We start from the raw sequence: 12,572 nt of genomic DNA, 5'->3' as shown, positions 1-12,572 counted from the left end.
GTCATAAACTACTGCGAGACCGTTTCAGGCTGGACATAAGGAAGAATTTCTTTACTGTCCGAGCCCCCAAGGTCTGGAACAGCCTGCCATCAGAGGTGGTTCAAGCACCTACATTGAACACCTTCAAAAGCAAATTGGATGCTTATCTTGCTGGGATCCTATGACCCCAGCTGATTTCCTGCCCTTTGGGTGGGGCGCTGGACTCGATGATCTTCCGAGGTCCCTTCTAGCCCTAATGTCTATGAAATCTATGAAATATGGAAAGGAAAATGATACCTTGAAAGTCAATTGTTCTGATCAACTAAGACTAGATATTTTTAAAAGGATCATAAATTGTTTGACCTGGCTTACTTTATAGTTCCTTGAGCTCAGAATAGCAAGTAAGCAAGGTTTAAAAGTCTATAATAAGGTGAACACAGATGTGATGAGTCTGGAAAGTATAAAGAGCTGTCTTGCAAATTACAGGCTTCCCCACTCAAATGATGTGCAGTCTCAATGGATAAAAAAGGTACTTGTATCTTACATATAAAGCCATTTCTCAACTTTTTTTTTTTTGCTCTCCTTACAAAACCATAACAATAACCTGCAAGCTCTGCAATTATAGTTATCAACTCCTCACAATTCGTGGTTACGTAAATTAAATATCAAAAACATAATGAGGGGTTTTAAACTAGGGAATGCCAGAAAGAGCAACAGCTTCACAGTAGAATCAAGTTGATAAATCAGACAACTGTCGGGTAATAAAACCTTACAGATACTTTGCTTATCAAATCTATTCTGAAGCACTCAGATTCTACTGCTTTTCATGCTTTATGGATTAACCCAAGGCCAGGTTGTAGTCAGGGAACTAGACTAGACAGACTTCTGGGCCCTAATCCAGTACCACACAGAGCCAGACACAAAACAGGATTTAGGTAGGCTGTGGATGCCAGAGTCCAGAAGTGCCATGCTAAAACTACCTGTTCCATGGATTCTCAACAAGCACCTAGAACTCATGAGGTGCCCCCTTTTTTGGCCTGAAAGTCCCTTAGTTTCTTGCAGTTCTGCTTTCGGAGCAATGTAAATTGCTCCAACTTGAGCAGCTGGGCTCCGTGAGCATTTTTACATGTGCACCGAGGAAGGGGGATGGGAGGGGAAGGGGCACTTTAATTAGAGCAGCTCCAAGAGATATTCTAATTAAAGCACCTACAGCGTCTTGTGTATCAGTGTCCCCACACTTCAAATGGCAGTGGGGGCACTTGAACTAAAGCTCAAATGAACTGTAAATCAAGCACCTCTGCTGCCATTTTAAAGCGTGGGGATGCTGATACACAAGACAGAAGCTAGCTCGAACATACCAATTAGCACGTTCCAAAAGAAGAATCAATTAATCAAGTCTACTCCAACGTGCTGTAATTACAGTGCATTGAAGTAGCCTCCTGGCACATCTACAGGTACCCCTAGGCCCCGCATAAACTCAAGTATAATTCAGAAACTAGGCCCCTGAGGGCCTCATCTGGTAGACATGCAGAGACACCTGAACAAGGTTTCCCCTAAGCTGCGTTCATGCATGTTTCACAGTTTCATAGTTGGTACAGTCGTTAAGGACCCAGGCAGATCATCAAGTCTGACCCCTGCTGTGGGCAGGAAAGAAAGCTGGGGTCAAATGATGCCGGCTGGGTGACTGTCTAGCCTCCTTTTGAAGACCCCCAGGGTAGGAGTGAGCACCACTTCCCTTGGAAGTTGGTTCCAGATCCTAGCCACCCTGACTGTGAAGTAGTGCCTCCTGATGTCTAGCCTGAACCTACTCTCACTCAACTTGTGGTCGTTATTCCTAGTTACTCCTGGTGGTACTCGGGGGAGCAGGGACTCTCCCATTCCCTGCTGGTCCCCCTTGGTAAGTTTATAGATGGTTACCAGATCCCCTCTCAGCCTCCTCTTGTGGAGGCTGAACAGGTGCAGTCCCTTAGCCTTTCCTCATAGGGCCTGCCCTGCTGCCCCCTGACCATGCAAGTGGCGCTCCTCTGGACCCTCTTGATGCTGTCCACATCCCTCCTGAACTGCGGCACCCAGAACTGGACGCAGTACTCCAACTGTGGCCTGACCAATGTAGCACAGAGGAGGAGGATCACCTCCTTGGACCTGTTCGTGATGCATGACAAGGTGCGGTTAGCCTCGCTGACCGCGTCCTCACATTGGCAGCCCATGTTCATCCTGCAATCAATAATGACACCAAGATCCTTTACTGCCTCTGTGCTGACAAGAAGCCAGTTCCCCGCCTGTAGGTATGCTGCTGGTTCTTCCTCCCTAGGTGCAGTACCTTGCACCTATTTCATCCTATTCTCATCCACCCACCCCTGTAACTTGTCTAAATCTAGTTGTAGCCTGCCCCTCCCTTCTATTGTGCCCACTTCTCCCCACATCTTAGTGTCATCCATGAATTTGAACAAGGTGCTTTTCACCCCCTTGTCTAAGGCGCTAATGAAGATGTTGAACAGTGCGGGCCCAAGGACCAAGCCCTGGGGGACCCCACTGCCCACTTCCCTCCAAGTAAAAAATGACCTGTCCACCACCACTCTCTGAGCATGGCTCTCCAGCCAATTTGCGACCCATCTGACTGTGTAGGCCTAATTTTTCAATAAGCATGGGGTGAGAGACAGTGTCAAAGGCCTTCCTAAAGTCCAGAAAGACTGCGTCCACCGCAAGACCATCATCTATGGATTTTGCGACCTAGTCATAGAAGGAAACCAGGTTGGTCTGACAGAACCTGCTTCTAATGAACCCATGTTGGTTGCCCCTAAGCATAACCTCCCCTGCTGGTCCCTCGCAGATGTGCTCCTGGATAATTTTCTCAAAGAGCTTCCCCAGGACCGAGGTAAGACTAATGGGTCCTCCTTCCTCCCTTTTTTGAAGATGGGAACCATGTTGGCCCTCTTCCAGTCCTCTGGCACCACACCAGAGCACCACGACTGCTCGTAAAGCCATGCCATGGGTCTCGCAACGACCTCTGCCAATTCCCTCATCACCCTGGGGTGGAGATCATTTGGACCTGCTGTTCTGAACATGTCCAGCCCCACCAGAAGTTCCCTAAAAAGGTCTTCTCTGACCCTAGGCCTGGTGGTGCCTCTCGAGTCTGTCCAGAATCCCGGGGGCGGGATGTCCCGGTCCCTGATCAGAAAAATGGAGGCAAAAAATTTGTTAAAGAGGTCAGCTTTAGCATCTGGTGCAACCACCAGATTGTCAAGCGTGTCCTGCAGGGGCCCCATGTTACCCAGTGCCTTCTTTTTACCCCCTATGTATTTAAAAAATGATTTCTTGTTATCCTTGATCCTGGTCGCTAGTCTTAGTTCTGTCTCCACCTTAGCCTTCCTAACAGCCCCCCTACAGTCTTGAGCAACAGAGGTATAATCCTCCTTGGTGATGGCCCCTCTCTTCCATTGGATGTATGCCTCCTTTTTAGCTTTCAGATGTTCCTGAATGCTTTCAGTGAGCCATGGGGGCTTTTGAGCACTCTTGCCCCCTTTGATTCGCGTTGAGACTGTCACCCTTTGGGCTCGGAGAATCGTCTCCTTAAGGAATGACCACTTGTCTTGGACTCCCAACTCCCCTACCCTTCGGGACCTCAGTCCATGCACAAGAAAAAATCTTGCCACACACTAACTTTTTAATGCCACGCACTTGCCCCAACCCGGCCACAGGCTGCTGCAGAATTGCCTGACAAGAATGTCAGGCACACTGAGATACCTGTGCACCCCCAGTCAGGATTGCCAGCTTGAAGGTGCCTGATATTATTGGGGGGGGGCGGGGGGAGTGGTGATGGGATAAGGGTGATGGTTATGGATTTCTGACAGTCCCAGGGGGGAACTGAGAGTCCTCTTGGCGGGGCTTGGTTCAGGGGACTGCCCAGCTGCTCCAGATGGAGCAAGACAGGAGCCTAAGCAGCCTGTGCCAAGCGGACCATGATAGCAGAGGCTTGGCCACATGCAGCTGGTCCCAGGGAGGTGGGAGGCAGCTCTCTGGGGACAGAGTTATGTTTTACCAAGGCTCACATTAATGTTGCCTCAGAGGTGCACAGAGCCCACCTGGCTGACTAGCCAGGTCCTGTAAAGTTCATCATCAGCTCCAGAGTCTCTCTGGGAGGGGAGAGGAGGGGAATCTTTGAAGCCACTTTCTCTCTGATGCTGTGCTGGAGAGAGAGAAACCTGCCTGAGGATGGGAAGTAGCCAGACAAAAGGTTCCCCAGCTTCACAGGCTGTTACACATTTTCTTCCTCCTTCTACCTGTGCCTAATCCTGGGAGCCCAGGAAAGCAACCACAAGGTGACTGGAAGGCAGCAACAGTGCATACAGCCAGGCTCCCGAGCTGTAAGTCCCATCTCTTAGGAGCAGAAGCCCAGAAGCCGACATCCTGGATGTGCCTAGCTCTGGGGCCTCCAGCAAACACAGCAGGCATCATCAGTGTTCCCTCTAAGCTGCTCATGGACCACCAGACCTTAGAGGGACCATTGCACCTGAGCCCACTGAAACCCGAATCAGAAGCAGCAATAAACACTGTGGAATTGCAGTATTTTTTTTTCCTTAATAAAAGAAAAGAAAATATTGATGGTGTTACTACCCATGAAACCTAGTAGTTTAAGCACTTAGCTAGGATCAAGTTCCTTCCTCAGACTGAGAAGCAGGTGAGGGGAAGGAAGGAAACCCCTTTCTGGAAGACTGTCCTAACTTCCAGGCTTTAAAAAGTAGGCTGGCAGGAAGGGGACTTCTTCTCCCTTCCTTTTCCACAGTGCAGAAGAGCATGAAAGATTTGAATGAAAGCAAGTATGGCAGAAGACCAGCTTGGCTTAGCTCAGTAAAGAGTTCTTTGCTAACACACAAAAAGAAAGCTTACAAGAAGAGGAAAACTGAACAAATGATAAGGGAGGAATATAAGAGTATTGCTAGGGCATGAAATCAAAAATGCCTAACCAAGTTTTTTGTGCAACTGGGAGTTGCAGCTAGCAAAGGTTGTGAAAAGTAACAAGAAAGATTTCTACAAGTATATCAGGTGTAGCAGGACACTAAGGTACCTGCTACTCTTGGAGTAGAGATAAGAACCCAAGTGCAGATTGCCAGGATAACTAGTTAATGAGGGGAGTGGCAGCACCTGCATCTGGTCAGCTGGCCAGAGAAGGCAGGGCTCTAGGCCCACATAAACCCAGGGCTGGGACCAGGGAAGGGAGACCCCTGTCAGCAGCCTAGGGGGAAGGAGCTCTCCCACAGCAAGCAGAGGGGAGAGGCCGGACTTCAGGCATAGCCCCGAGATGGGTAAAAGATGGAACACCCCTGAGGTAGCTGGAATAATGTTATAGCCAGGCAGCTAGAGTTTATGTTATAGCCCAGGGGCTTGTGGTTTTTTTGTTTGCTGTTTTGAACCGGTGGCATGGGTGAGGCTATTAGGGGTTGGAGGAGGCCTCAAAGGGGACCCATGGCAGCATGGGGACCCCGATGCCAGAGAGGGCGCAGCATTGGGGATGCACGGACCCCAGCACCAGTGAGGCGCAGAGCGAGACAGGACTGTGGACAGCCCGAGTGCCAGTGAGGCGCAAAGCAAGACAGGGCTACGGAGAGCCTGAGTGCCAGTGAGGCACACAGCAAGACCAAAGAACATCAGTTTCAACAGCAAGGCTTGGGGCATGGTAAAGGGATGGTTGGAGCCACGCATAGCTCATAAGGCTAGGGTGCCCTGAAACACCCAATACGGGGCCCACAAGGGATTCAGGAGCCCCGGGGCCAGTGTACAGCAAGAAACTGTGCTCAAGATGTTGGAAAGGCAGCCTCCCTATTACATATTTTCCATCAAAGATGTGGCGGGCAAGAATTGAAGGTGCCTTTTAGGCCAGATTGGCACAGTAAGGGGGAGACACAGTTAGGGAAGATCAGATTGACAGAGTTAGGGGAGATCATGGCAACCCCAAGGACCGCAGCCTGTTACAATCAACAATATGAGAAAGATCAGGGAAAGCATAGGTCCCTTACTAAAAGCGGTAGGCAACCTAGTGACAGAGGATGCAGATAGGGATGAAGTACTTATGCCTTTTTCACCTCAGTTTTCACAGGCAAGGTCAGCTCTCAGATTACTGCACCTGCCAGCACAGTTTAGGGAAAAGGTGAGCAGCCAACAGTGGTGAAAGAACGGGTTACAGACTATTTAGAAAAGTTAAACATGTACAAGTCCATGGGGCTGGATACTATACACCCAAAGGTGATGAGGGAGTTAGTCGATGCGACTGTAGAGCTGCTGGCCATTATCTCTGAAAACTCGTGGCAATTCAGAGGGGTCCTGGATGACTGGAAAAGGGCAAATACAGTGCCCATCTTCAAGAGGAAGATCTGGGGAACTACAGACCAATCAGCTTCACCTTTAGTCCTTGGAAGAAGTCATGAAGTACGTTTTCAAGGAAGCCATTTCTAAGCACCTGGAAAAGGTGATAAGGAACAGTCTGTATGAATTCACCAAAGTCAAGTTGTGCCTGACCAATCTGATTGCCTTCTACGATGAGATATTATAAAAGCCTTAGTCTGCCCATCTGTCCATAACACTTTATTCACACGCTGATCGTCTGACGGAAATAACCAGAGTACGAATACAGTGTTTGGACAGTAGGTGGAGGCGTGACAGAGTGCCACCATGATGTTGGGGACAGAGGGAATGGAGCTGATCTCATCCCCCCGCCCCCGCTGGTTCTTGGAGGTGGCAGCAACAGAGTAGGGGGAGCAGGGTCAGGATGCCACTCCCCTGCTCCTTGCAGGTGATGAATATCTAACGGGTGGGCCCCCCAAGGCCAGCAGCCCCGTCTCTGTCACGCACTGCTCCCTCCCGATGTGGGGCAGGAGGAGAGGGCCCAGCCCCAAAACAGTGGCAGAGAGGGTGGGAGGGGGCACGCTGGGCCTAGCCCGGCTCCGAAATGGAGGGTGAGGAGGGAGCAGCACAGCCCGGCCCTAAAAAAGAGTCAGGGAAGGTAGGGGGGGCAGGCTCAGCGTTGGCCCCACAACAGCAGCTTGGGAGGGTGGGGGAGGGCACACCAGGCCCGGCCTGGCCCCAAAACAGAGGGTATGGGGGAGCGCCCCGACCTGGCCCTGAAATAGGGGGTGGAGGGCAAGCCTAGTGGCGGAGTGGGGGAAAGGGGGAGTGCGCCCCCCCCACTCCATGAAAGAGGCAGTGGTGCAAGGGTGGGGTGGCTCCAAACCCAAACTGCCAGGGGGGAATGGGGCCATTCTTGTCAGGCAATTGGCTACTGATGAGATAATGATAACTGTCTCTGTGGATGCAGGGAGAACACTAAACATGATATACCTTGACTTTAGAAAAGCTTTTGATACTGTCTCCTACAATATTATTGCAAGTAAGCTAAGAAAGTCTGAGTTGGATGAACTGACTGTAAGGTGGACAGAAAACTGTCTGGATGGTCAGGCTTGACAGGTAATAATCAATGGCTCAATATCTATTTGGCAGCGGGTATCAAGTGGAGTTTCCCAGGGGTCAGTCCTGGAGCTGGTTTTGTTCAGTATCTTCATCAATGACCTGGAAGGAGTGCACCCTCACTAAGTTTGCAGATGACATGAAGTTGGGAGGAGCAGAATTCAGAGAGACCTCAACAAATTGGAGGATTAGATCAAAATCAAATCTCATGAGGTTCTATAAGGAGAAATTCACAAGTCAAGGATGAAACAATTCCATGCACTAGTATAGGCTGGGGACTGCCTAGCTAAGCAGCATGTCAGCAGAAAAAGACCTGGGGGTTACAGTTGAAAATCAGGTGAATATGAGCAAACAGAGTGCCCTTGTTATGAAGAAAGCTAATGGCATACTGGGTTACATCAGTAGGTGTACTGCGAGCAGACCAAAGAAAGTGATTCTTCCCTTCTATTTGGCATTGGTGAGACCACATCTGGAGTACTGTGTCCAGTTTTGGGCCCCCTACTACAGAAAGGGTATAGACCAGTAGTCTCCAACCTTTTAAGTAGGAGATCACCTTTGGCATTTAAAAGCAACTCAAGATCTACTATGCATTGCCGCCACCCCCAACCCCACCCAAAAGGTAAGTCTGTGGGAGGGGAAGGGGTGTGGGAGAAGATCGAGGCAGAGGGAGAAAAAATTATTTGGGGGTGCACCTCCCCAGCAGGTAGAGTTGCACCTAGCTGGGGCCCCACTCAACTTACCCCTGCTCCTGCCTCTGTGGCACTGTCTCTCACCGTGGGGGCCTCAATCTAGATTGCACCCCTTCCCTCCCCCATGGACTGACCTGCTGGGCTGGGGTGCATGCATGCATACACACGGGCACTCAGCCCCTCATCCCAGCCTTGGATCAACTCCACGAGGCTTCAAAATCTACCAGTGGATCGAGACCCGCTGGTTGGTGACCACTGATGTAGACAAATTGGAGAAAGTCCAGCAGAGAGCAACAAAACTGGTTAGGGGGCCAGGGCACATGACTTCTGAGGAGAGGCTGGGCAAACTAAGCATATTTAGTCTGGAGAAGAAAAGACTGAGGGGGATTTAATAGCAGCCTTCAACTATCTGAAAGGAGGGGTTCAGAAAGGATGAAGGTAGGCTGTTCTCATTGGCCACAGATAAAGCAAAGAGCAATTACAGCAAGGGAAGTTTAAGTTTAAATATGAAGAAAAACTCTAAGAGGGTAGCAAAGCACTGGAACAAGTTACTCAGAGAAGAAGTGGAATCTCCACCCATGGAGGTTTTTAAGACCTGGCTAGACAAAGCCTTGGCTAGGACGATCTAGTTGGGGATGCTGTGATAAGGGTTTGGACCTCCTGAGGTCTCTTCCAACCCTCATTTTCTATGATTTATGCTCCTTCCTTATGTGTACATGAGAAGGAGCCTAGACTACGTGGTAACTAGCTGGGCACCCAGCTGAGAAAGTGGAGTCCTGGGTTCCAGTCTCAGGCTATTAAACAGTTATTGAGCAAGAAATTAGAGCAAGAAATAATCGTGGTATCAGTGACTGAACCAAGTGCTTTCCTGCAACCCCGGACTCAGGCACCTAAGCTTCACAGAGGGCAGCATTTCTGAAACACTACTGTGCTTGCTGTTTCCTACCCAGCATGTAGTGTTTTTGGATCATCCTGTAAAGCCACTCTTCCCATGCACTATACAGACAGCCTAGATATTTAACACTGGGTTTAAAATTTCACCTTCAGAAGTCAGGTGCCCCTGCACGTAATCTGTGGGTGTCCAAGCACACACAAGTCCCACTGAAGGTAATGGGACTACTCAAATGCATTACATTAATATGCATTTAATAATTTATTGCTTCAGGGAATTAGAAGGAAACAACAACTGCTGTCTCATCTACCATATAAGTGAGTCTAGAGCTGTTCTAAAATGGTTACCTTTCCCAAGGAACTGAGCACTGAGAACTCCCAAGTCTTCCCTCACTATGGGAACAAGAGACCAGGAACTCATTAAAAATCTACTGTTTCTTTTAAACAATACCTATAGCTGTACACCACAGGCTTAAGCAATACTAAAACAGTTTATCTGCTCTGACTCTATAACATTTCAGCAGCAGGATACAAGGTCCCTTTGGGTCTGCAACAGAAGTGCAAAGTAAGAGGATCTTCAGCAAGGGCAGAGCAGAAATAGGACATACTGAAATATTCAAACATCCTTTTAAGCCCAGGGCATTATATCCATTCAGGAAGCACTTCCCTTCAAAATTCTCCAGTAATAATACAAATACAAAGCCAGGAAACAACTCACAGCAGGATCAGGTACACAGCAGGAAAAGGGAACCCCACATTTCTCACGACTTTTGCTTTCACTGCTGCAGTTGAAGTAAATGTTAAGATCCCAATCTTCTGGACCCTGAGCACCACAGCAATGGTTCTGCAACAGAGAAACAACACACTTGATATCATTTGGGCAATACACAGAAAACAGCCCTGTAAGACATTTACCCATCTTCACTTTACAGAGATGATGCAGAAGCAAAGAGTTTGAGCAACTTGCCTATGACTACCCAGTGAATTAATGCCAAAGCCAGAACTGGAGCCATGTACTAAGGGCAAACGTATGTCACCAAATAAAGCGGATCACCTGTGCTGGAATGTATCCCACCACAGAAGATCTGCTACATTGAGCAAAATAGACACTGCCCATTGTCCCACAAGGTCAGGCCCCTGTTGCTCTGGAAACACCTCCAGAAACGGGAATCCAAGTAGGCACTCCCAAGGCTTCAGAGGCCTAATCCTGTGTGCCCCAGGAGTAGCATTCCTGGGTGCGCAAAATCAGGCCCCTGAAGTTCTTAGAGTGATTACCCTTAGAGCAAACAGATGCCTGTCACAAAGTAGCAGCACAATGTATCACTTGCATCATAGCCACAGATTTTTGGAATTTGTGGTGCAGCAAGGGACATGAATATCTTTTTGTCTGATCTTTGCGCTGCCACAAACATTTTTATGGCAGTACAAAGGTGACTTCTGTTTCTAGCCTAAAAAAAATTTCAGAACTCTCAGTTGCTTTCACTAAACCAAAGTATCTGATAAAATGTGAATTAGCATATGGGACTAATGCAATCATGTTGATGGAGGTAAATGTCACATGTCACTACAGCTATCACTCTAAATAGTAGTATCTAACCAGAAGCCATCTTGGCCTTGCAAAATTATATTTAAAAATTTCCCTACCAGGCGTACCATTGATCACACCAGATTCTGGAATACAGCTATTGAAAAACATGGAGAACCTTGCAATACTGTCCACTCATGCTGTACTGATTTCATAAATAAAAGGACTGCAGTCTCATGTTAATCAAGACAGTCACATCTGCAAAATTTTAATCATTACTGGCGTAGATTTTTGTTCTTCCATCTCTAAAACAGTTACACAAGTCTCACATTTAACAAATATGGCAATATCAGAGACTGAGACCTGGGAAAAATTAAGGTGTTACTTGATACATGGTAAGTATATATTTAACCATAGGTGACTGGTATGGGGGACATGGGTTGAGGGGACATGTGACCCCCCGACAGGTCTGCCCCTGCCACTGGCAGCGTCTACAGGTGCTCGCCAGCTCTGCCCCTGCAGAAGAGGCACCAGTCACCCATGTACTTAACCACAAATCAACAAGCAATTTCTCCTCCTAATTTTTCTATGAAGTTACACTTTTAAAAAATATTCATATTTTATTGTATTTTTATTAGCCAATTTGGGACTATTTTTCCAACATCTTAATATATGTAAACACAGTGATTTCAACTAAGATGACTGTATCCAATCAACCAAGCAATATCTCGAAAATAAGGCACACAAATTTCTTGATCAAGCAAAATTAAATTGTCTCCAATCTGTATCAAGTAATTTTAAAATGTTCAAATCACATGTATTTCACTGAAGTGAAAAATAATAAAACAATATCTTCATTAAGACTAGCATCTAACAATAACACTAAAGGAGAAATTGTTTTAGAAGGCACACTACTCTAAGAGGTTGTGAAATTCAGGTAAAAAGCATCAACTTTCAAGGAGAAAAGGCTTAAGGTACTGGCTAGAATAAAAGTGAAATTGCCAAGAACTGGTCCTAGGGCAGTACCTTCAACCTTCTGATTTATATTTGGAGGAAGCTAATAAAAACTGGGCTTCCTGCTTCTTTCCCTCTCCCCCACACTGAGTAACTGTTAAAAAAAATAAAAAAGGTATGATTCTCACTTAAGGATGACAATCAAACTGTGTATGGGCTACAGAAAAGAAGCTGTATTCACACTAAGCCAAGTGGAATTAACTTTCCGTTAGTCAGTGCAATGAGCTGCATACAAAAGGCTGTCCCAGAGGTATATCCTGAAGGTTCTGCAATTTGGCCCATACCTCATTAGAAGATTCATTTCAGTGCATCGTTGGAAAAGTACAACAGTACCTTGAGGAAGGGTTTTTTCGATGTTACATGGCTACATTTACTGATCTACATCAAGTTGTTTCCCTGTTCCACTAGTGCTTTATCTGCTATGGCAGACTTATTCAGAGATGCTTTGTGTCTTTGTTGTTTCCACATGGCTTGTTAATTTGTCAGTTGAAATCTTTTTTTGGGAAGTTTAGCCTTTTACTTTTATTGAGAGTATTTGAAACCAGGGTTCAACACTAAATCATTCCAAGCTCTACTAGAAATTAGTCACCACTGAATTGTCTGTCAGGTATAATGGGTTGCATTAGACCTGCATCGTACCATGTGCAGTAGGGGTGTGCGAAGCGGACCCTACTCGAGTCTGATTCGGGCCGAATCAGGGACAGTGATTCAATTCGTTGATTCAGATCACTGTCCCCCATTCAATTCAGCCAAATCCAAATCTGAAGATCCAATGCTGATTCGGAGAATCAATGATTCCGACATAGACACAACTTTAAATGTTTTTTCTATGTACCTTGAGGTACCAGCGTGGCTCGTGAACGCTGTGATGCTGAGGCGGGTGGGAGCGTCCCACAGGAGAGTGGGGGATTCCTCACATGCTCAGCGGTGAACCCAGAAGTGGACTGGAAGTACTTTTGGTCCATTTCTGGGTCCACTGAGGAGATCACAGGGCCCCTTCCCCACCCCTCCACATC

General features: G+C 47.4%; 1 protein-coding gene across 2 annotated transcripts in view; it reads right to left on the bottom strand.

Moving 5' to 3' along the window:
- The window catches only part of TSPAN14 (tetraspanin 14), an 80,851-nt gene that overhangs the window by 10,202 nt on the left and 58,077 nt on the right, over positions 1-12,572 (bottom strand). For both annotated transcript variants that reach the window (XM_019555817.1, XM_019555816.1), the window contains exon 6: positions 9,736-9,861. In XM_019555817.1, coding sequence (XP_019411362.1) covers positions 9,736-9,861 — 126 coding nt within the window. The remainder of the gene's footprint in view (positions 1-9,735; positions 9,862-12,572) is intronic.

This window comes from Crocodylus porosus, unplaced genomic scaffold (genome assembly GCF_001723895.1).
Source record: "Crocodylus porosus isolate Cpor-Errol unplaced genomic scaffold, CroPor_comp1, whole genome shotgun sequence".
In the NCBI taxonomy this organism is placed as follows: Eukaryota; Metazoa; Chordata; order Crocodylia; family Crocodylidae; genus Crocodylus; species Crocodylus porosus.
This window is presented reverse-complemented; position numbering and strand designations above follow the sequence as displayed.